The 21,847-nt window shown below is 42.5% G+C and overlaps 1 protein-coding gene across 2 annotated transcripts; it reads right to left on the bottom strand.

Annotated features, from left to right (window-relative positions):
- Nucleotides 1-300: 300 nt before the first annotated feature.
- LOC124027013 (bridging integrator 2-like) lies at nt 301-17,849 on the bottom strand. 2 transcript variants are annotated; one of them, XM_046339578.1, is made up of 13 exons: nt 17,597-17,849; nt 17,104-17,273; nt 16,036-16,116; nt 14,417-14,471; nt 13,606-13,700; nt 8,888-8,983; nt 8,614-8,721; nt 8,417-8,502; nt 8,225-8,300; nt 7,941-8,023; nt 4,243-4,957; nt 2,028-2,114; nt 301-833 (listed from the first exon to the last, which is right to left on the bottom strand). In XM_046339578.1, the coding sequence occupies exons 2-13, from the start codon at nt 17,194-17,196 to the stop codon at nt 768-770; spliced, it is 1,641 nt and encodes a 546-aa protein (XP_046195534.1). In that variant the 5' UTR covers nt 17,197-17,273; nt 17,597-17,849; the 3' UTR covers nt 301-767. The 2 variants fall into 2 exon arrangements, with proteins under 2 accessions (XP_046195534.1, XP_046195540.1); XM_046339584.1 differs by having other exon boundaries at nt 301-830.
- Nucleotides 17,850-21,847: the final 3,998 nt, after the last annotated feature.

Raw genomic sequence — 21,847 nt, 5'->3', positions numbered from 1 at the left:
TGTATACAACGGGTATGACAGAAAATATTCTTACTGCTCGAATTACGTTGGTAACCAGTTTATAATAGCAATAAGGCACCTCAGGCGGTTTGTCATATATTTGGCCAGTATACCACACCTCAGGGATGTGGCCAGGCACTGTGCGTTGTGCCGTGCATCAGGACAGCCCTTAGCCGTGGTATATTGTCCATATACCACACCTCCTCTGGCTTATTGCTTAAGTAGTAAATCTAAAGCAGACCCATGCAGCCTATTAGAACAGTAAAAATACTATTATTTTTGCTATTTCAACAACACCACTCCTCTCTCACATAACTTTATTAAACTACAACTCTTTCAATGGCATCAATATAAAAAAAATGGTTTCTATACATTTCACAGTTTCGAGACTTACACAATGTTAACACAAACAAGGCCAAAATACAGTGTATCAAAAACGTGTTAACAAAAGAACATTCTCTCGGTAAGTATGACACTCATCGTTATCTTCCAACAAGTTGAGACATGGAAGCGTGTGATTAATAGGGCTTGTGTTCCTGTTTTTCCTCTTTCTCTTCTTACGAAGTCCTCCACACCCATACCATCTCCGTCCATTGCCATTATGTGTGCCGCTGTGCTAATCGGAACTCCAATTTGCTCACTGGTTGAGCGCAGCACGTGTATAACGACAACCAGTTAGCAAGTCGGATGTGTTCTGACTAGCACATGAACACTGAATGGGTCACCACAGCTCGAGGGGAAGACAGGAATGACAGGTACAAATTGGCTCATTCTGGCAGATCTCCCTGCTCAATACATGTCTTCTCCCTCACCACCTTGGCCATGCCTTCCTGCTGTAGTGAGGTCAAAGTTAACAAAAACACACCATGTTACTCATCTTTTAAGAGAGATCAGGGCCAATTTTCATTACACGTCTCAAAGTAGGAGTGCTGATCTAGAATCAGGTCCCCGTTCTCATTCATTATGTCCTAAAAGACTAAACTGATCCTAGATCAGCACTCCTACTCTGGGACGCTTTGTGAATAAAGGATCATTTCTGCAATCTTGATAAAAAGGGAACCATGAAAGTGTCACCAAAATCAAAGCAATACCATATGTTGGCTCAACTTGCTACATAATGTGCTGAAAATCCCAATAATTCTAAAGTGACATGCATGTGGGGAAACTGTTTTCAAATTCGGTGTTACAGTCTGATGCACCGTTCAAATTCAGTGTTACAGTCTGATGCACCGTTCAAATTCAGTGTTACAGTCTGATGCACCGTTCAAATTCAGTGTTACAGTCTGATGCACCGTTCAAATTCAGTGTTACAGTCTGATGCACCGTTCAAATTCAGTGTTACAGTCTGATGCACCGTTCAAATTCAGTGTTACAGTCTGATGCACCGTTCAAATTCAGTGTTACAGTCTGATGCACCGTTCAAATTCAGTGTTACAGTTACAGTCTGATCTGATGCACCGTTCAAATTCGGTGTTACAGTCTGATGCACCGTTCAAATTCGGTGTTACAGTCTGATGCACCGTTCAAATTCAGTGTTACAGTCTGATGCACCGTTCAAATTCGGTGTTACAGTCTGATGCACCGTTCAAATTCGGTGTTACAGTCTGATGCACCGTTCAAATTCGGTGTTACAGTCTGATGCACCGTTCAAATTCAGTGTTACAGTCTGATGCACCGTTCAAATTCAGTGTTACAGTCTGATGCACCGTTCAAATTCAGTGTTACAGTCTGATGCACCGTTCAAATTCAGTGTTACAGTCTGATGCACCGTTCAAATTCAGTGTTACAGTCTGATGCACCGTTCAAATTCAGTGTTACAGTCTGATGCACCGTTCAAATTCAGTGTTACAGTCTGATGCACCGTTCAAATTCAGTGTTACAGTCTGATGCACCGTTCAAATTCAGTGCTCAGTTTAAGACTATGACCTTTAGTATTACTTACTTAGTGGTCCTATTTGGAAGTTAAACTATAACAACGAGACAGGCTAACATGAATACAAATATTGTATATACATGCACACACACACCTCTGTGTCGGCGAGGATAAGAATCAGGTCTTCCACGTCATACTGCAGTGTGCCGTCTTCTGAAATATGACCCTCGAGCGCCACTCCCTGATATCACACCACCACATAAACAACTCTGTTAGACAAATACTCAGCACAAATGTTTCATCAACATCTAACATTTTGAACTGAAATGCTAAGAACTTCATTTCCCTCATGTAAGGCTCAAGCTTAACTTGTTTGCATTGTAAATTATGAACTGATGTCAATGGAATCTCAAGTTAGGACTGGGCCCATAAAGGATGTGCTGGCAATAGATACCTAATGCACTGAGCTGGCCATTCGTTCATCAATTAACACATTTATATTTACACCACTTCAGGCATGTGAAACACTAAGGTCTTCTCACTTTATCCAATAACATGGCCTTCATAATTGATTGACTAACATCTGCATTTTAAAGAATGTTAGGACAATGGACTCTATATACAGTGGGGAGAACAAGTATTTGATAACTGCCGATTTTGCAGGTTTTCCTACTTGCAAAGCATGTGGAGGTCTGTCATTTTTTATCATAGGTACACTTCAAAAATCCAGAGAAATCACATTGAATGATTTTTAAGTAATTCATTTTTTATTGCATGACATAAGTATTTGATCACCTACCAACCAGTAAGAATTCCAGCTCTCACAGACCTGTTAGTTTTTCTTTAAGAAGCCCGCCTGTTCTCCACTCATTACCTGTATTAACTGCACCTGTCCACACACTCAATAAAACAGACTAACCTCTCCACAATGGCCAAGAACAGAGAGCTGTGTAAGGACATCAGGGATAAAATTATAGACCTACACAAGGCTGGGATGGGCTACAGGACAATAGGCAAGCAGCTTGGTGAGAAGGCAACAACTGTTGGCGCAATTATTAGAAAATGGAAGAGGTTCAAGATGATGGTCAGTCACCCTCGGTCTGGGGCTCCATGCAAGATCTCACCTCGTGGGGCATCAATGATCATGAGGAAGGTGAGGGATCAGCCCAGAACTACACGGCAGGACCTGGTCAATGACCTGAAGAGAGCTAGGACCACAGTCTCAAAGAAAACCATTAGTAACACACTACGCAGTCATGGATTAAAACCCTGCAGCACATGCAAGGTCCCCCTGCTCAAGCCAGCGCATGTCCAGGCCCATCTGAAGTTTCCCAATGACCATCTGGATGATCCAGAGGAGGAATGGGAGAAGGTTATGTGGTCTGATGAGACAAAATTAGAGCTTTTTGGTCTAAACTCCACTCGCCGTGTTTGGAGGAAGAAGAAGGATGAGTACAACCCCAAGAACACCGTGAAGCATGGAGGTGGAAACATTGTGGTCCTTCTGTAGCTCAGTTGGTAGAGCATGGCGCTTGTAACGCCAGGGTAGTGGGTTCGATTCCCGGGACCACCCATACGTAGAATGTATGCACACATGACTGTAAGTCGCTTTGGATAAAAGCGTCCGCTAAATGGCATATATTATATTATCATTCTTTGGGGATGCTTTTCTGCAAAGGGGACAGGGCGACTGCATCGTATTGAGGGGAGGATGGATGGGGCCATGTATCGCGGAATCTTGGCCAACAACCTCCTTCCCTCAGTAAGAGCATTGAAGATGGGTCGTGGCTTCCAGCATGACCACGACCCGAAACACACAGCCAGGGCAACTAAGGAGTGGCTCCGTAAGAAGCATCTCAAGGTCCTGGAGTGGCCTAGCCAGTCTCCAGACCTGAACCCAATAGAAAATCTTTGGGGGCAGCTGAAAGTCCGTATTGTCCAGCGACAGCCCCGAAACGTGAAGGATCTGGAGAAGGTCTGTATGGAGGAGTGGGCCAAAATCCCTGCTGCAGTGTGTGCAAACCTGGCCAAGAACTACAGGAAACGTATGGTCTCTGTAATTGCAAACAAAGGTTTCCGTACCAAATATTAAGTTCTGCTTTTCTGATCTATCAAGTACTTATGTCATGCAATAAAATGCAAATTAATTACTTAAAAATCATACAATGTGATTTTCTGGATTTTTGTTTTAGATTCCATCTCTCACAGTTGAAGTGTACCTATGATAAAAAAAATTACACACCTCTACATGCTTCGTAAGTAGGAAAACCTGCAAAATCAGCAGTGTATCAAATACTTGTTCTCCCCTCTGCACTCACCACACTATAATATATTATAAAGAGAATACCATTACTAGCAAAGGGAATAACCTTGTAAATGAAACCAGGTGGATTCTGGGAGTCCGAGTCATTTCCAGTGCTCTCGGTGTCACCTGCCTGCAGCACCTGGGAAACTCCTTCTCCCTTCTCTTCCACCACCTCCACTTGGCTGGCCTCTGCAGGGGGGAAGGAGTGCCTCTCAGAGTGGGGTAAGGAAAGTTGTGGCGCAGGACGCGGTGGAGCCTTGGCTTTGCCATGCTCTGGAAGATTAGCCTGGTCAGAGTCATGTAGGACTTTGCTCTCTGTGGACTCAGCCACAGCCTTCTGACTGGTAATGACCTCACCTCCAGAGGTCACCTCTGAACTTTGAACCTGCTCTTCTATGACAGAGGAGTTCTGCAATTGGCTAAGGCCCTGCTCTTCCAAAGCACCGCCATCTTGGAGGTCACTCAGACCCTCTGAAGCGACGTCACTCCCGACCCCGTTGCCGCTGTCACACGCCGACCGTCTGTTGGGTGTAGTGGTGCCGTTGGAGCTCAACTCGTCCGAGAGGTCGGAGGTGAAGACGCAGGGGTACGCAGTGCCAGTGCCCTCGTTAGCCTCTCCTGAGATGGCAGCGGGCTCCTCAGGGATGCTCTGGCTACAGGTCTCTTTGCCGTTCTCCGGGGCTGTGGATGCGTGGAGAGCTGTGTGTTCCGAGGGGAAGGCTGTGTTACAGGGGATGGGCGCTGAGATGACCAGGGATGTTCTCTTCTTGGACTTGGTGCTAAGAGAGGATATAGAGCAGGGGTGTCAAACTCATTTCGCATCGTGGGCCACATACGGCCTAGGGAGATGTCAAGTGGGCCGGACCATTAAAATTATACCATACTCTGCTATAAATAACCAAAATAACATGTCTTTCCTTTGTTTTGGTGTAAAGAAGCACAAGAACATTAGGAAAATATTGAAATTTAAGGAACTATCCTTTTACAAAACATTTCATGAAACACCTCATATTTCCTTAGACAAATGTGCAATTTACTTTTATCATTCACAAATATGCATTGCAACTGATCCCACTGATTGTACAAAGGCACAAAACTTTAATTGGTACTGAAAAATATAGTAATGCACTTTAAGATTAAATGAGACTTTTAAAGAAAGGAATTTTTAAACCACTTACACATACGCATATAAAATCTAAATGTAATCCCTGCGTACACCTTACAAACTAAGGAGAGTGATTTTAAATGTGTAATGAAGAAAGTGTTGCCTGTCCTGTAAATCTGTAAACTTCATACATGAAACATACATACACATACAATACATACTGAAAATGTATGGAGTTGTATGAACAGTAGAATTCCATCACACAACTTTTGTTTTGAAGCTGCTGACTAACATTAAAGTGCACATTTTTTAAATCACCACAGTAAGGATTCATCTTCACAGAGCTGTATTCTTTCAATGCAAACAGTATCTAAGGCAGCATTTTAAAGGTGTTAGTCTAGTCTGGACTTGTATTTGTACCTGAAACTTGGCATCTTTTGGCCTGTACAAGTGCATCAACACCAGGTGTCATGTCCTGACTAGCTGTCACTTTCAGAATGTCATTTAAGTGCTTGTTTGTGAGCCTTGAACGCATTTTTGTTTTATTGATATTCATCACTGAGAAAATTTGTTCACAAAGGTAGGTTGTCCCAAACATGCACAAAATTTTAGCAGCCAGGGCTGTTAATTTGGGGTAACCTGGTAGTAGATACTGATAAAATCTGTCCAGACCTACAGAGGCAAATTTGCCCTTCAAATCTGCATCACACTGCAAATCAATTATCTCTAGCTGAATTTCGACCGGCAGATCAGAAGCTTTAACTGTGAAAGGTGAGCGAAAAACTGAAAATTCTGTCTCAAGTTCACCAAATACCTGAAAACGTTTCTCAAACTCCCGCAGTAGTCCTGCAATTTTGTCTTTGTACCGTTTCATGTCCGCATCAGGTCTGGTCACACACACATCTCTCAGACAGGGGAAATGAGCAGGGTTGCCATTTGCCAGTTGCATCTCCCACAAAGTCAGCTTCAACTTAAATGCATGTATGTTGTCAGAAAACTGTGTGACAACTTTTTGCGGCCTTGCAACATTTTGTTCAGATTGTTCAAGTGTTCAGTAATATCAACCAAGAATGCAAGGTCCCGTAGCCATTCCTGAGATTGTAATTCCAACACCGGTTTTCCTTTTTTCTCCATGAACTGTCCGATTTCCTCTCGTAGATCAAAGAAATGCCTCAGCACAGCGCCTCGGCTTAACCATCTCACTTCAGTGTGGTATGGCAGGCTGTGGGTAATGTTGCTGTCGCTGAGAAGTTTGTCAAACTGACGATGGTTCAGACCTCTGGACCGGATGAAATTTACAGTGCGAACAACCACCTCCATGACGTGGTCCATTTTCAGCGACTTGCAACACAATGCCTCCTGGTGCAAAATACAGTGAAATGTCCAGAAACGATCTCCTCCATTAAGGGCTTGTACTTTGTCTTTGAACTTTGTCGCGGCACCTGCTTTCTTTCCGACCATGGATGGCGCGCCGTCTGTAGCCAGGCTGACAGCGCGGGACCAGTCCACTCCAACTCTGTCCAATGCAGCAACGACAGAGCCGAAAATGTCCTCGGCTGTTGTGGTGTCCATCATTGGCACCAACTCAAGAAACTCTTCAGTAACAGTCAATGTCTCATCAACTCCTCGAATAAATATGGCCAGTTGGGCCACGTCTGTGATGTCAGTGCTCTCGTCAATTGCCACGGAAAATGCAATAAATGACTTGACTCTCTGTTTCAATTGACTGTCTAAATCTGCCGATAGTTCCGAAATCCTCTCTGCTATAGTATTCCTCGTCAGGCTAATATTGGCAAAAGCTTGTCGCTTCTCGGGACATACAAGTTCAGCCGCCTTCATCATGCATCGTTTAACAAAGTCACCGTCGGAATACGGCTTCGATGCTAATGCTATTTCGCTAGCAATTAGGTAGCTGGCTTTTACCGCTGCTTCACTGACTTCTCGGCTCTGGATGAAAGTTGACTGCTGTTTCCTCAGACCCGCCAGCAATTCGTTAATCTTATCTCTTCTCAGTTGTCCTTGCAAGCCGTCATATTTTTCGCTGTGATGAGTCTCGTAGTGGCGTCGAATATTATATTCCTTCAATACCGAAACTTGTTGCAAACACACCAAGCACAAAGGTTTTCCGTGCATCTCTGTAAATAAATAGGACGTGGTCCATTTTTCTTTGAAAATTCTACACTCCTTATCTACTTTTCTCCGTTTGGATAACGACATTTTGGCTAATGATGGTGTAGCGGAGAGGTAGAGACCAAGGTATTAACAACGTCGTAACAAGCAGCAGATGGCGCATTGATACCGTCTGCTGTTTTCAGTCTGTCTCAGTGATGCGGCTTGTCTTCTACTCTGATGGAAAGAGTGCGCCCCTTAGCGGATAATCCATGAATTGCAGCGAATTAAAAATATTAATTCCATGTCTTTTATGCATTTTTTCCACTTTCAAATTATCCTGCGGGCCTGATCAAACCTCCTTGGGGGCCGGTTCCGGCCCGCGGGCCGTATGTTTGACACCCCTGATATAGAGGGTGAGATGATCTGGCTGGTTAGCAGGTTGGACATTCTTAGATCCCAGATTCTAGACTTGATGAGAAGAAAACTAAAGACTATAAGGGGTTAAACAAATGTGGTGGATTCTTATGGTCATCTGAAACACTGACCTGTTAAGGCCCTTGATGATAAAAGCTTTTCCTGAATGCTGAGTCTCCAGCTTCTTCATCACGCTGTAAAGCTCATGGTTCAGCTGCAATCAAGCGTGGTTATTCTATTAGTCAATACCAGTTGACTTGCAGTACATTTCTTCATCTGAACAGTGAGACACTATACTACATCACATACAGTAAATGATTTAGATCTGTGATAAAGATGTGTTAAATATATTGTGATGTTTTATTATTTTGGGGAGAATAACATCCATATCAGAATGTAGGAAAAACAGGCTTACCACACTCATTTCCTTATAGAAGACGTCCCTCAGGTTGGAAATGTTTTGAAAGACGGTCACGTAACATCCAATCCGGCTTTAGACAAGAGGGAAAATGTTCTGTTATACTAGAGCAACAGTAGTCCCTCCCTGTTTCCCCGTTTGGTGCCTAATGAACACGACCCCGATGTGCTGTGGGTCCATTGACATCACCTTTGATAGAGAACAGGAAGCTCCTCCCTCATCTCTTTGTTGATTTCCTCAAACACACTCTGGGCTTTGTTGAACTCCTCCTCTGCCTGATCAGAGAGAAATGGAGTCCAAATGCTTTCAGTGTCTTTATCCAAATACATAGACAAAGAACAACAAAAGCAGCTGTATAAATTCAATTTACATTTAATTTAACACACCTTGGTGATTTTGGCATCGTCTTTCTTCTTGGCATTCTGCAGCGCCTCCAAGTGGTGACGTGAGGAATCGTAGTCTACGAGCTTCCGACCACGTTTGGCTACTCGTTCCTAAGAGGCAGGGGGAGAAGCAATATTTCTGAGCACAATTCCCATGAGCCACATGGCACCAGTCTCTCATGATTGTTTGTAGGACCAATCAGCAATGTAAACACATGTGGAGAGAAGAGTTCTGACGTGAACTAGTTCTATCGGACCAGATTATAGCAGACGCTACCTTGACTTCATGAAACTGTCCAGTGTAATTCTCCATGGTGCGAACTATCTGGTCTGTTAGTTTCTCTTCATAATCATTCCACAGCAAGTCCTCACTCTGTAGTAAAAACAAATTTTAGAAAGCAGCCTGAATGTTTATTTACACTTTACAACAGTAATGCATTTGCCAAAATAAAATACAATTTTATTGAACACATACACGTATTTGCAAGATATTGCAGTTATTGTCGGTGTAGTGAAATGCTTGTGTTCCTAGCTCTAACAGTGCAGTAATATCTAACAATACACACAACATTTATAAAGTAAAAATTGAAATTAGAAATATTAGGACAAGCAATCTCAGAGTACAGAGTGTGTGTAATATTTAAGCAATAAGGCCCGAGGGGGTGTGGTATACGTCCACAAAGCGGAGTGCCTGGATATAGCCCTTAGTCGTGGTATATTGGCCATATACCACAAACACCAGAGGTGCCTTATTGCTTTTATAAACTGGTTACCAATGTAATTAGAGCAGTAAAAATAAACCTTTTGTTATAACCGTGGTATACGGTCTGATATACCATGGCTGTCAGACAATTATTATTTTTTTTTTTTTTTTTTTTCACCAGGTAGGCCAGTTGAGAACAAGTTCTCATTTACAACTGCGACCTGGCCAAGATAAAGCAAAACAGTGCGACAAAAACAACAGAGTTACACATGGAATAAACAAACGTACAGTCAATAACACAATAGAAAGGTCTACAATTGAAGTTGTAAGTTCACATACACCTTAGCCAAATACATTTAAACTCAGTTTTTCACAATTCCTGACATTTAATCCTAGTAAAAATTCCCCATTTTAGGTCAGTTAGGATCACCACTTTATTTTAAGAATGTGAAGAATGAATGTCAGAATATTAGTAGAGAGAATTATTTATTTATCACATTCCCAGTGGGTCAGAAGTTTACATACTAATGGAGTGTATTTGGTAGCATCACCTTTAAATTGTCTAACCTGGGTCAAATGTCTCAGGTAGCCTTCCACAAGCTTCCCACAATAAGTTGGGTGAATTTTGGCTCATTCTTCCTGACAGAGCTGGTGTAACGGAGTCAGGTTTGTAGGCCCCCTTGCACGCACACGCCATTTCAGTTCTGCCCACAAATGTTCTATAGGACTGAGGTCAGGGCTTTGAGATGGCCACTCCAATACCTTGACTTTGTTGTCCTTAAGTCATTTTGCCACAACTTTGGAAGTATGCTTGGGGTCATTAACCATTTGGAAGACCCATTTGCAACCAAGCTGTAACTTCCTGACTGATGTCTTGAGATGTTGCTTCAATATATCCACATAATTTTCCTACCTCATGATGCCACCTATTTTGTGAAATGCACCAGTCCCTCCTGCAGCAAAGCACCCCCACAACATGATGCTGCCACCCCCATGCTTCACGGTTGGGATGGTCATTATGGCCAAACAGTTCTATTTTTGTTTAATAAGACCAGAGGACATTTCCCCAAAAAGTACAATCTTTGTCCCCATGTGCAGTTGCAAACCGTAATCTGGCTTTTATATGGCGGTTTTGGAGTGGTGGTTATTCCTTGCTGAGCGGCCTTTCAGGTTAAATCAACATAGATACTTTTGTACCGGTTTCCTCCAGCAATTTTGTGTCTGAGGTCTTGGCTGATTTATTTTGTTTTTCCCATGATGTCAAGCAAGAGGCACTGAGTTTAAATGTAGGCCTTGAAATACATCCACAGGTACACCTCCAATTGACACAAATGATGTCAATTAGCCTATCAGAAGCATGACATAATTTTCTGTCATTTTCCAAGCTGTTTAAAGGCACAGTCAACTTAGTGTATGTAAACTTCTGACCCACTGGAATTGTGATACAGTGAATTATAAGTGAAATAATCTGTCTAAACAATTGTTGGAAAAATAACTTGTGTTATGCACAATGTAGATGTTGTAACAGACTTGCCAAAACTGTAGTTCATTAACAATACATTTGTGAAGTGGTTTTAAAACGAGTTTTAATGACTCCAACCTAAGTGTACGTAAACTTCCGACATCAATTGTACCTGCTGGAGCGCGTGCTACGAGTGAGTGCTGCTATGGTGACCAGTGAGCTGAGTTAAGGTGGGGCTTTACCTAGAAAATACTTATTGATGACCTGGAGCCAGTGGGTTTGGCGACAAATATGAAGCGAGGGCCAACCAACGAGAGAATACAGGTTGCAGTGGTGGGTAGTATATGGGGCTGTGGTGATAAAACAGATGACACTGTGATAGACTACATCCAATTTGCTGAGTAGAGTGTTGGAGGCTATTTTGTAAATTATATTGCCGAAGTCAAGGATCAGTAGGACAGTCAGTTTTACAAGGGTATGTTTGGCAGCATGAGTGAAGGATGCTTTGTTGCGAAATAGGAAGCCAATTCTAGGTGTAATTTTGGCTTGGAGATGCTTAATGTGAGTCTGGAAGGAGAGTTTACAGTCTAATCAGCATGCAGGGCTCGAACCAACCAGTTTGTTTGTTTGTTTATTTATGCGTCTGTGAGTGAGATGGGATGTTTAGACAATAGACCATATGTGGATAGAATATTTAGTATATCTGAAGAATATGTACAGCAATAGTTGAACAGGATGGCCTTGACTAGAATACAGTACAAACATATGAAGTGTGTAAAACAGTATGTTAACATTATCAAAGTGACCAGTGTTCAATGACTTTGTACACAGGGTAGCAGTCTCTATGGTGCATGGTTGAATACCGGGTGGTAGCCGGCTAATAACAGTGACTAAAGTTCAGGGCAGGGTACCGGCTAGTGGTGACTATTTAACAGTCTGGTGGCCTTGAGACTGAAAAACAGCTTCGGTCTTTGTCCCAGTTTTGATGCACCTGTACTGACCTCGCCTTCTGGATGGTAGCAGGGTAACAAGCCGTGGCTCGGGTGGCTGAGGTCCTTGATGATTTTCTTGGCCTTCCTATGACACCAGGTGCTGTAGGGCAGGCAGTGTGCCCCCTGTGATGTGTTGGGCAGACCGCACCACTGTTTGGAGAGCCCTGCGGTTTCATTCGCTGCATTTGCCATACCAGGCGGTGATATAGCCCAATAGGATGCTCTCAATGGTGCATCTGTAAAAATTAGAGTGGGTCTTCGGGGCCAAGACTAATTTCTTCAGTCTCCTGAGTTTGAAGAGGCGCTGTTATGCCTTCTTCACCACACTGTGTGTGTGGATGGACCATTTCAGATTGTCAGCGAGGTGTACAACGGGGAACTTGAAGCTTTTCACCTTCTCCACTGCGGCCCCTTCGATGTGGATGGGTGCATGCTCCCCATGCTGTCTCCCATGATCAGCTCCCTCGTTTTATTGACATGGAGGTTATTTTCATGGCACCACTCCGCCAGGGCCCTCACCTCCTCCCTGTAGGCTGTCTTGTCATTGGTAATCAGGACTACATCTGTTGTGTCGTCTGCAAACTTGATGATTGTGTTGAAGGCGTGCGTGGCCAATCAGTCATGGGTTAATAGGGAGTACAGGGGGGGGCTGAGCATGCACCCTTGTGGGGCCCGCGGTGAGGAGCAGCATGGCAGATGTGTTGCTACCTAACCTCACCACCTGAGGGCGGCCCGTCGGGAAGTCCAGGACCCAGTTGTACAGGGCAGGGTTCAGACCCAGGGCCCGAAGGTTAATGATGAGCTTGGAGGGTAATATGGTGTTGAAGGCTGAACTCTAGTCAATGAACATAATTCTTACAGAAGTATTCCTCTTAGCCAGATGGGTTCTGTTGGGGAGGTATGCAAATTGAAGTGGGTCTAGGGTGTCAGGTAAGGTAGAAGTGATATGATCCTTGACTAGTCTCTCAAAGCACTTCATGATGACAGAAGTGAGTTCTACAGGCAATAGTCATTTAGTTTAGTTACCTTCGCTTTCCTGGAAGCGAAGTGTGAAGCAAGTGTGGACAACAGACTGGGATAGGGAGAGATTGAATACGTCTGTGCATGCTCTGAAGACGAGGCTAGGGATGCCACCTGGACCGGCAGTCTTGCGAGGGTTAACACACTTAAAATGTCTTACTCATGTCAGCCACAGAGCACGAGAGTTCACGGTAGCCTGCATCGGCAGTACTGTTTCCCTTAAAGTGGGTGAAGGTGTTTAGCTTGTTTCAGGGAGCAAGACGATGTCCCCAACATAGCTTGTTTTCCCTTTATAATCTATGATTGTCTGGAGTCCCTGCCACATAAGTCTGGTGTCTGAGCCGTTGAATTGCGAATACACTTTGTCTCTGTACTGATGTTTTGCCTCTGATTGACTTACGGAGGGCATAACTACACTGTTTGTACTCTACCATATTCCCAGTCACCGTGCCATAGTTAAATGCAGTGGTTCACGCTTTCATTTTTGCGCGAATGCTGCCATCTATCTATGGTTTCTGGATCGGATAGGTTTTAATCATACAGTGGGAAAATCCCCTATAGACTTCCTGATGAATCCAGTCACCATGTCAGTGTATACTAACAATTATTATAAATACACACCGAAAGAACTGCTTCACCTGAAACATGACAAGCACTTTTGCCTAACTGTAGTCTTTAAAAATGAAACTCTGGTATTACTGTATACTCTCCTCTTATTTAATGGTTCTCAGACCAACATTTTGGTCAATAGATCTTCATCAGGGGTTCTTCCTCCTCAAAAAAATCCACTTGTCTGAAAACACCCATCTATGGCCCACCTCCATGATGACAGATAGGTCCTCTCCTCCCTGCCAGTCAGGTTCGTAGACATCTCTTAACGTCTGGGACAGTCGCTTGGAAGTCTCATGCATCACTGTGGAGAAGGACAGAAGGAACGTGTGAACTAGAGCAAAACTAATGTGTTTAGATGACACTATAAAGCTAATAGCTATTGTTTAGAAGAGTGAAGTGAGAAAGTAGACATTTGTGTAGATGGATAGCTTGCCTAGCAGATACCTTGTTAGCTAGACCAGAGGGTCAGAGTCTGGGGATGTGGGTTGAATGTTTGAGACTAGGGTTGTATTCATTAGGCACCAAACTGATGGAAACAGAACCTGATATTTTCCAATAAGAAACGCTTGTTTTCTGTTGCAAAACGTTTTGCTTTGGTGTGCACTGATGAATAGCACCAAGCTTTTGGCCTTTACACAGCTCGTATGACAAACATCAGCATGGACGGCACATTTAGACAAAGTGGTTTTGGATTTGTGGCACACTGCAGATTCGGCTACACCTACACTTAAAGGTCAAAACAAGATGGGCTTCACTTGAAGTGGTATGCAAATGGTAGCACAAAAAAACAAAACATTGTTCCTGCTCAAATGAATAACACATTCATTTGCAGAGTCGGCTCTTTTAAATGGCTGGTAGTTATGCTACCAGTGAGGTTTTGAAAGGTCAGTTTAAAAGAGGGGGGGGGGAAAAAGCCAGTGTGTTAAGTTAAACACTACTGTACAAGATATAGCCCTCCTACTATATTAAACCGTTTAACAGTCCTCTGCTATGGATTGAGATGTAGACAGATCCTACCTTTCACTGCACTGAAGTATGCTTTGACGTCTTTAGATAGCCTGCCGCCATCATTCTGTTGGTTGTAAAGATAGAAGATTCTATGAGAGGGTTATTTTTTTCCTTACAGTGAGAACATCCATCAAAAGACCCTTTCCAGTTTGATTTCACCTTTACAGAAGATAAATCTCCCATAAAAAGTCTAAGAGACCAGGAACTTCACAATTCAAGTTGTACAGTCACGTTTTGGAAATAATTTCACAAACAATAACAGTACAAAGTGTATGAGTATTAAAAGTGACCCTTAAGTATTTTCAATTTCACTATGTCCCTTTAAAAACAAGGAGGAGCTTTTCAAACAAGTCAAATGGTTCTATTTTTGTGCTTCAAGGAACAAGAGAAACTAATAACTTTAAAAACATTTCAGTATAAAGGAGGATATTGTTTTAAACAAGACAGTCTGGTGAAAATATCACGGGTGCGTCCTACTCTGTTTCACAATAGGAGTGCGATATAAGAGTGAAAACTATCTATGGGTGGAGCTCCTTCCTGTGACATGTCATGTTATCGGCATGCACAAAATTGGTCAGAGCTGAGAAGTCAGAGGTTAATGGACAGGTTGTCATGGAATTTATTAAAATTATTTCTGAGAAAATGTTTAGACTAATTACTTTTTCTCAAATGAAACATGTGGATTTGGTCAAATGCCCCAAAACACAGAGATTTAAGATGGCACACAGCTCTGAGGGCAGTTAAACGGTTAACCAAACGTCAGATATGGCTCCCTTTCAAGATATATGGCGCTTGTAACGCCAGGGTAGTGGGTTCGATCCCCGGGACCACCCATACGTAGAATGTATGCACACATGACTGTAAGTCGCTTTGGATAAAAGCGTCTGCTAAATGGCATATATTATTATTATTATTATTATATAAACCGAATATATCACTGAACAGTGGCTAGAGTGAGTAAGCCATTTGACAGCATATCAGCCAGTAAAATTACATGGAAAAACTAAGAATGTAAACAAAGTGCAAGGAAGACCACCGATCCAAATGCCTGGAGTTTAGATCCATTAAATTAGCAATGCAAAAAGGTTTCAGTCGTGTGAATATGGTCCTTAAGTGACTTGGTGGAAGAAGAGACTTGAGCAGCCAACAGTAAGTACGACTCATTACCTAATATATGTTGCACATCGATACAAACTTTATGCATCAGTCAGTATGTTAACATGCACACTAATAATTCGACATTACACTAATTATGGCAGTAGGCCAAGTATAGCAATAGCCATGTCAAATCTTTACTCTGCTTATGTTAAATTGGCGTAAGGTCAAAATTGAAGTCTGCATGCGCTGATTCAAACACCTGGTTCTCTGAGCACTCTTTCAAATGATTTTTAAAATGTAAACCGCCTATGCCGCTGGAACACAGATTATTACAAATCTGCTGCTGTGCCAGCACCGGTAGTGCAAGCCACACCATGATGTGCAAGTTCGTAACAACTGAAAGTATGCATCTTAGAAATAGTTTTCACATACAAACAAATGTCCGAACTCAGAATCTAATAGGCTTTGCAAAAATAACATGGTTGAATGTTTATTTTGATTGGCGATGTCTGAATTTTCTTCATTGGTACCTGTTGTTTGAGAAGGTTCTGGGAGTACTGCTCAAACTGTTCATCTTTTGTCTCCATGTTCTTACCCAGCTTCTGCATGACCTATGACAAGATGAAAACAAACAGCTGGTGACCTATCCACAGGTTTCAGACAACATTAAAAAGACTTGAGTCTCTAAACAGGTACTGTTGTTGAGGTTTATCAGTGTGAGGTACTAACAATCGCACTTACATTATATTAGGCCCTATGTTGTATTCCATAACAATTCTAGTCAACTAGTTAAAAAGTGAACTGTAATAGGATAAAGGCCACACTATTTTCTATACAGAGGCCAACATCATTTCCAGCATTCCCCTTCCCAAAAATGACCTCTGTGGTTGACCCCAAATGATAGGATGGAACTTGGGCACAACTCAACCGATTTAATTTTACAATATCTGACACAAACACATCAAACTACACTCGCTGTCATGTTTTGAGGGTTTTGGCAGCAAAGTGAAACTAGCAGAGCAGAACCCAGGCCAAGCAGTGAACCACAAAGGCACAGAGTAAGAGTAGCAAGGGAGAGGAAGTGTACAGCAGAGGCAGGAAATGGCATTTGCAAAAACATCAACAAAAAGGAATTAACAAACTAATACTGACAAAGCCCATGGAAATTCCTCCATAAAGGCTACCGTGTTAATTCAGCTGATTTCTATTGGAATAGACAACTAACTTGATATGGGCTAGCTATAAAATAAAGGTCAATGGAATATTGTTTGAACTGAGTTTTTGTTTCAAGAAATTTAGCTGGGAGATAAACATCAAGGCCTACATTCAGCATAATGATTCTTCAAACAGATGACACTCAAACCCCCAGACAACAGTCAGCATCGATAGACTGTCTGAAGAAATGGTATTACTGTAACAGACAACGTGGGCATACTGTCACCATAATCATATCAATATTCATAAACAGGCCAATAACTTATGAGCATCACTAGTTCAAGTAGCCCAAATACCAAGGATAGTCGTGTAGAATAGCCTAAAGTATTGTGGCAATCTTGATTTCAGGGTAACAGAGATGCCGCGGTTCACTAGTGGCTTACCTTCTCCTGAGCTCGATTCAATGACTTTTGTACCAGTTTGGCAAAACCTCCAGCCCCAGTCCCAATGTTTGGCCCCATCTTGTTCTCTGCCATCGTGTCTTCTCACTCCGGTCTATGTATGATTCCGCTTGTTAAGCCGCTGCTCTTGTACTTATATATTTGTTGAGTTACTTAGGGAGCGGAGAGGGAGAGTCAGTACCGATCTCAGACAGGACTCTCTCTAGCACACACACGCACCTTAGCTGTAGTATACCCATATAATATTTTTGCCAGCTAACTGCTTGTTTAAAATGTTATCTTGCAATGAAACGGGTAATAACGTGCTGGTTTTAAAATAAGTCGACAAACAACATGAAACATGCTCGATCCTTTTGTTCAAACTTGTAAAATAGTCAGTGAATATTACGTTGCGGCAGGAAGGCGGTGTCTTTAGAGATATTCACCCAATATTCAAGAAATTGCTTCAACATGATAAAGGCTACACTTGACTCACCTCCGTGATTCACACCATGCTTATCCCGTCATCAGCAAGTACACGAAATGCTTTTGCGCAACCTAACACAGGTAGATCGCAGGATGAATATATTAATCACCTGAAAAATACAAAACGTTAATTTGTTGTTCTATTCCTGTTCTATATCTAGAGGTGGGTTCAGTTCGCTTGAATGGTTGGTACTGAACGACACTTTTCCACCCCCAAAACGTTCTTGAGGCATGTTTCCTCTCGTTTGATGGGTGTGGTTTGAAGCAATGAGTGACGTTTTAAAAGAGAAGAGGCCATGCTGACATCATTCTCTAATCCACAACCCAACCCCTCCCCGTTTTTAAACTGGACGTTGAGGACACCACTGTTTCCATTCAATTGAATATCCCAGAACGTAAAAACGTCAACGTACAAAACTTCTGAAGGCAGCCCTGGTGACATCATGGTAAATTAGCTAAAAACGTGATTTTCCGAATAGAGTGTGATTGCAGCCAGCCATTAGGGCATTGGGTGGCAGGTAGCCTAGTGGTTAGAGCATTGGGCCAGTAACTGAAATGTTGTTAGACCAAATCCCTGAGCTGACAAGGTAAAAACATGTCCTTCTACCTCTGTACAAGGCAGTTAACCCACTGTTCCTAGGCTGTCATTGTAAATAAGAATTTGTTCTTAACTGACTTGCCTAGTAAAATAAATATTTCACCTGCCTACTGTAGTCCTTCTACTTAGCACACAGTATCTTAGACCGCCTGCTGAACACCTGCCATTGTTAACAGAACTTCTGGAAAGTGGTGCCTGATGGGTGGGGACAAAGGACACTGTCAAAGCTCCTGGACACTGTCAAAGCTACATATTTATAAATTACTCTAACTGCTCCTTGTTCTATCTATGCTACTGTTGTCACCCCCGCCTCTTCTTCCAATGTTAAGGTGCATTACTGCCACCGACTGTACTGGAGTGCATCCTGCTCGTGTACCTAGCTTAAAAATGAACCAATAGAATTATAAAGAAAGGGTTCTTGCAGATGCAGGAACTCCCCGAATTGTGGACTGCAATCGCACCCTTCTGGAGTTTCCAGTTTTTTATAAACTGTAAACTGTACACCTTCCTAATATTAAATTGCACCCCTTTTCCCCCCCAGAACAGACTCAATTTGTCGGGGCATGGACTCTACAAGGTGTTGAATGCATTCCACAGGGTTGCTGGCCCATGTTGACTCTAATGCTTGTTGGGTGGATATCCTTTGGGTGGTGGACCATTCTTGATATACACAGAAAACCCAGCAGCATTTCAGTTCTTGACACAAACCAGTGTGCCTGGCACCTAATACCATACCCCGCACTTAAGTATTTTGTATTGCCTGTTCATCCTCTGAATGGCACACATACACAATCCATGTCTCAATTGTCTCAATGCTTCAAAATCCTTCTTTAACCTGTCTCCTCCACCTTCATCTACACAGATTAGGGTTGCAAAGGGTCGGAAACTTTCCGGTAAATTTCCAGATTTTTTCCGGAAATTTTCCATGGGAAGTTAAGCCCTGTAATTTTGGGAATTTTTATTAAATTCATCAAAAAGCTTATAACAGTGAACCTTTTTTGCAGCACTTTTTTAAACCCTTTTTTCTAAGACTACATGATTTCAACAGGAATGTAATGAATGACTGTAACTCTCTTGAACAACAAGGGGTCCTTGCCTACCTAGCCTACCTTCATCGGGGCAGAAGGCACCCCAACGTTCTTTTCATTTAGTAACATTGCATCATTAAAAAGGGATTTTAAACCAACTTTGGGAAAAGGCTTTCGACTCTGTAAACCACCACATTCTTAACGACAGACTCAATAGCCTTGGCTTCTCAAATGACTGCCTCGCCTGGATCACCAACTACTTCTCAGATAGAGTTCAGTGTGTCAAATCGGAGGGCCTGTTGTCTGGACCTCTGGTAGTCTCTATGGGGGTGCCACAGGGTTCAATTCTCAGGCCGACTATTTTCTCTGTATATATCAATGACGTTGCTCTTGCTGCTGGTGATTCTCTGATCCACCTCTACGCAGATGACACCATTCTGTATACATCTGGCCTTTCTTTGGACACTGTGCTAACAAACATCCAAACGAGCTTCAATGCCATACAACACTCCTTCCGTGGCCTCCAACTGCTTTTAAATGCTAGTAAAACTAAGTGCATGCTCCGATTGCTGCCCACACCCTCCTGCCCGACTAGCATCACTACTCTGGACGGTTCTGACTTAGAATATGTGGACAACTACAAATACCTAGGTGTCTGGTTAGACTGTAAACTCTCCTTCTCCTTCCAGACTCACATTAAACATCTCCAATCCCAAATTAAATCTAGAATCGGCTTCCTATTTCGCAGCAAAGCCTCCTTCACTCATGCTGCCAAACATACCCTCGTGAAACTGACTATCCTACCGATCCTCGACTTCGGCAATTGCATTTACAAATAGCCTCCAACACTCAGCAAATTGGATGGAGTCTATCACAGTGCCATCCGTTTTGTCACCAAAGCCCCATATACTACCCACCACTGCGACCTGTATGCACTCGTTGGCTGGCCCTCACTACATATTCGTCGCCAAACTCACTGGCTCCAGGTCATCTATAAGTCTATGCTAGGTAAAGCCCTACCTTTTCTCTGGTCACCATAGCAACAGCATATAGCAACACCCACCCATAGCACGTGCTCCAGCAGGTATATTTCCCTGGTCATCCCCAAAGCCAACACTTACTTTGGCCGCCTTTCCTTCCAGTTCTCTGCTGCCAATGACTGGAACAAATTGCAAAAATTGCAATTTGCAACAAATTGCACTGCAGCTGGAGTCTTATATCTCCCTCTAACTTTAAGCATCAGCTGTCAGAGCAGCTTACCGATCACTGTACCTGTACACAGCCAATTTGTAAATAGCACACCCAACTACCTCATCCCCATATTGTTACTTATCCTCTTGCTCTTTTGTGCCCCAGTATCTCTACTTGCACATCATAATCTGCACATCTATCACTCCAGTGTTAATTCTAAATTGAAATTATTTCAACTCTATGGCCTATTTATTGCCTTGCCTCCCTACTCTTCTACATTTGCACACACTGTACATAGATTTTTATATTGTGTTATTCACTGTACATTTGTTTTTGTGTAACTCTGTGTTGTTGTTTTTGTCAACACTGCTTTTCTTTATCTTGGCCAGGTCGCAGTTGTAAATGAGAACTTGTTCTCAACTGGCCTACCTGGTTAAATAAAGTTTAAATAAAATAATATATATATATATATCTAATATCAATCAATTACGGTATCAAAGGCTTTAAAATTTCACTTGAATTTAGTTTACCGGAGTCAAATCGTCAGGCGTTCAACTGGGCTAATGGACTCCCGGTCTCCAGGCTTGCAACTGGGCTAATGGACTCCCGGTAGTTGTTATCCATCCAGGCAATCCTGGCTCCAACCATCTGGAGTAGGTGATCGAACTCGCTTCAATCCAGACGAAAGTAACTTCGAAATTCCTCTCGAAATAGTTGAAGCACTTGAATGAGACGGTGGATCTCCCCTGCATGCTTTCGGGACTTCAACCATCTCTGGACCCACACAGACCTGCGCTTTCGGCGGGGCTGGTCCCAGTCCAACAACAAAACCACCTTCCTCAACGTTAGTCTCATTGTTGAAAGAGACTACTCTTTGCTATCTTGAGTATTTATTATTGCATTTCGCTCCAAAACTATGCATTTTGGGAGTAAATTATATTATAGGCTCTGACAATAAAATTGTAGATGTCATCGAATAAATAATATGTATGCTACTTGGCAAATAAATGAATAAAATATGTAAAGAAAGTATGCAATCAAACTGTTTTTATTATGTAATCCCACATTTTTTTTACTGCATATGTGTTCAACAAAAATGTAACATTCACATTTTGCTACTTTCTGTCAAGTCTATGCATACAATTTGAACACACTGCAACTGCCTCTGCAATGCAATGCTGCAAGGCAAACACAGCGTTCCATTGGAAAATAATGTACTGGTGTACCAAAACGCATTTCACAGTCGTTGTGTTTGAAGCGTTAATGTGCTTCTGGTGTACCAAGACGCAAAAAGTCGGTGTGTTTGAAGCGATAATGTACTTCTGGTGTACCAAGACGCAAAAAGTCGGTGTGTTTGAAGCGATAATGTACTTCTGGTGTACCAAGACGCAAAAAGTCGGTGTGTTTGAAGCGTTAATGTACTTCTGGTGTACCAAGACGCAAA

The sequence above is a fragment of the Oncorhynchus gorbuscha genome, linkage group LG03 (genome assembly GCF_021184085.1).
Source record: "Oncorhynchus gorbuscha isolate QuinsamMale2020 ecotype Even-year linkage group LG03, OgorEven_v1.0, whole genome shotgun sequence".
NCBI lineage: Eukaryota > Metazoa > Chordata > Actinopteri > Salmoniformes > Salmonidae > Oncorhynchus > Oncorhynchus gorbuscha.
The sequence above is the reverse complement of the archived record's forward strand: the minus strand, read 5'-3'. Positions and strand labels throughout refer to the sequence as shown.

Coding starts and splice junctions, on each gene's coding strand:
- LOC124027013 (XM_046339578.1), bottom strand. CDS start 17,196: ATGGCAGAGAACAAGATGGGGCCAAACATTGGGACTGGGGCTGGAGGT. Junction 8,984..13,605: donor ACCTATCTGTCATCATGGAG/GTGGGCCATAGA, acceptor TTTTTACTACAG/AGTGAGGACTTGCTGTGGAA. Junction 4,958..7,940: donor ATCATCAAGGGCCTTAACAG/GTCAGTGTTTCA, acceptor ATCCTCTCTTAG/CACCAAGTCCAAGAAGAGAA.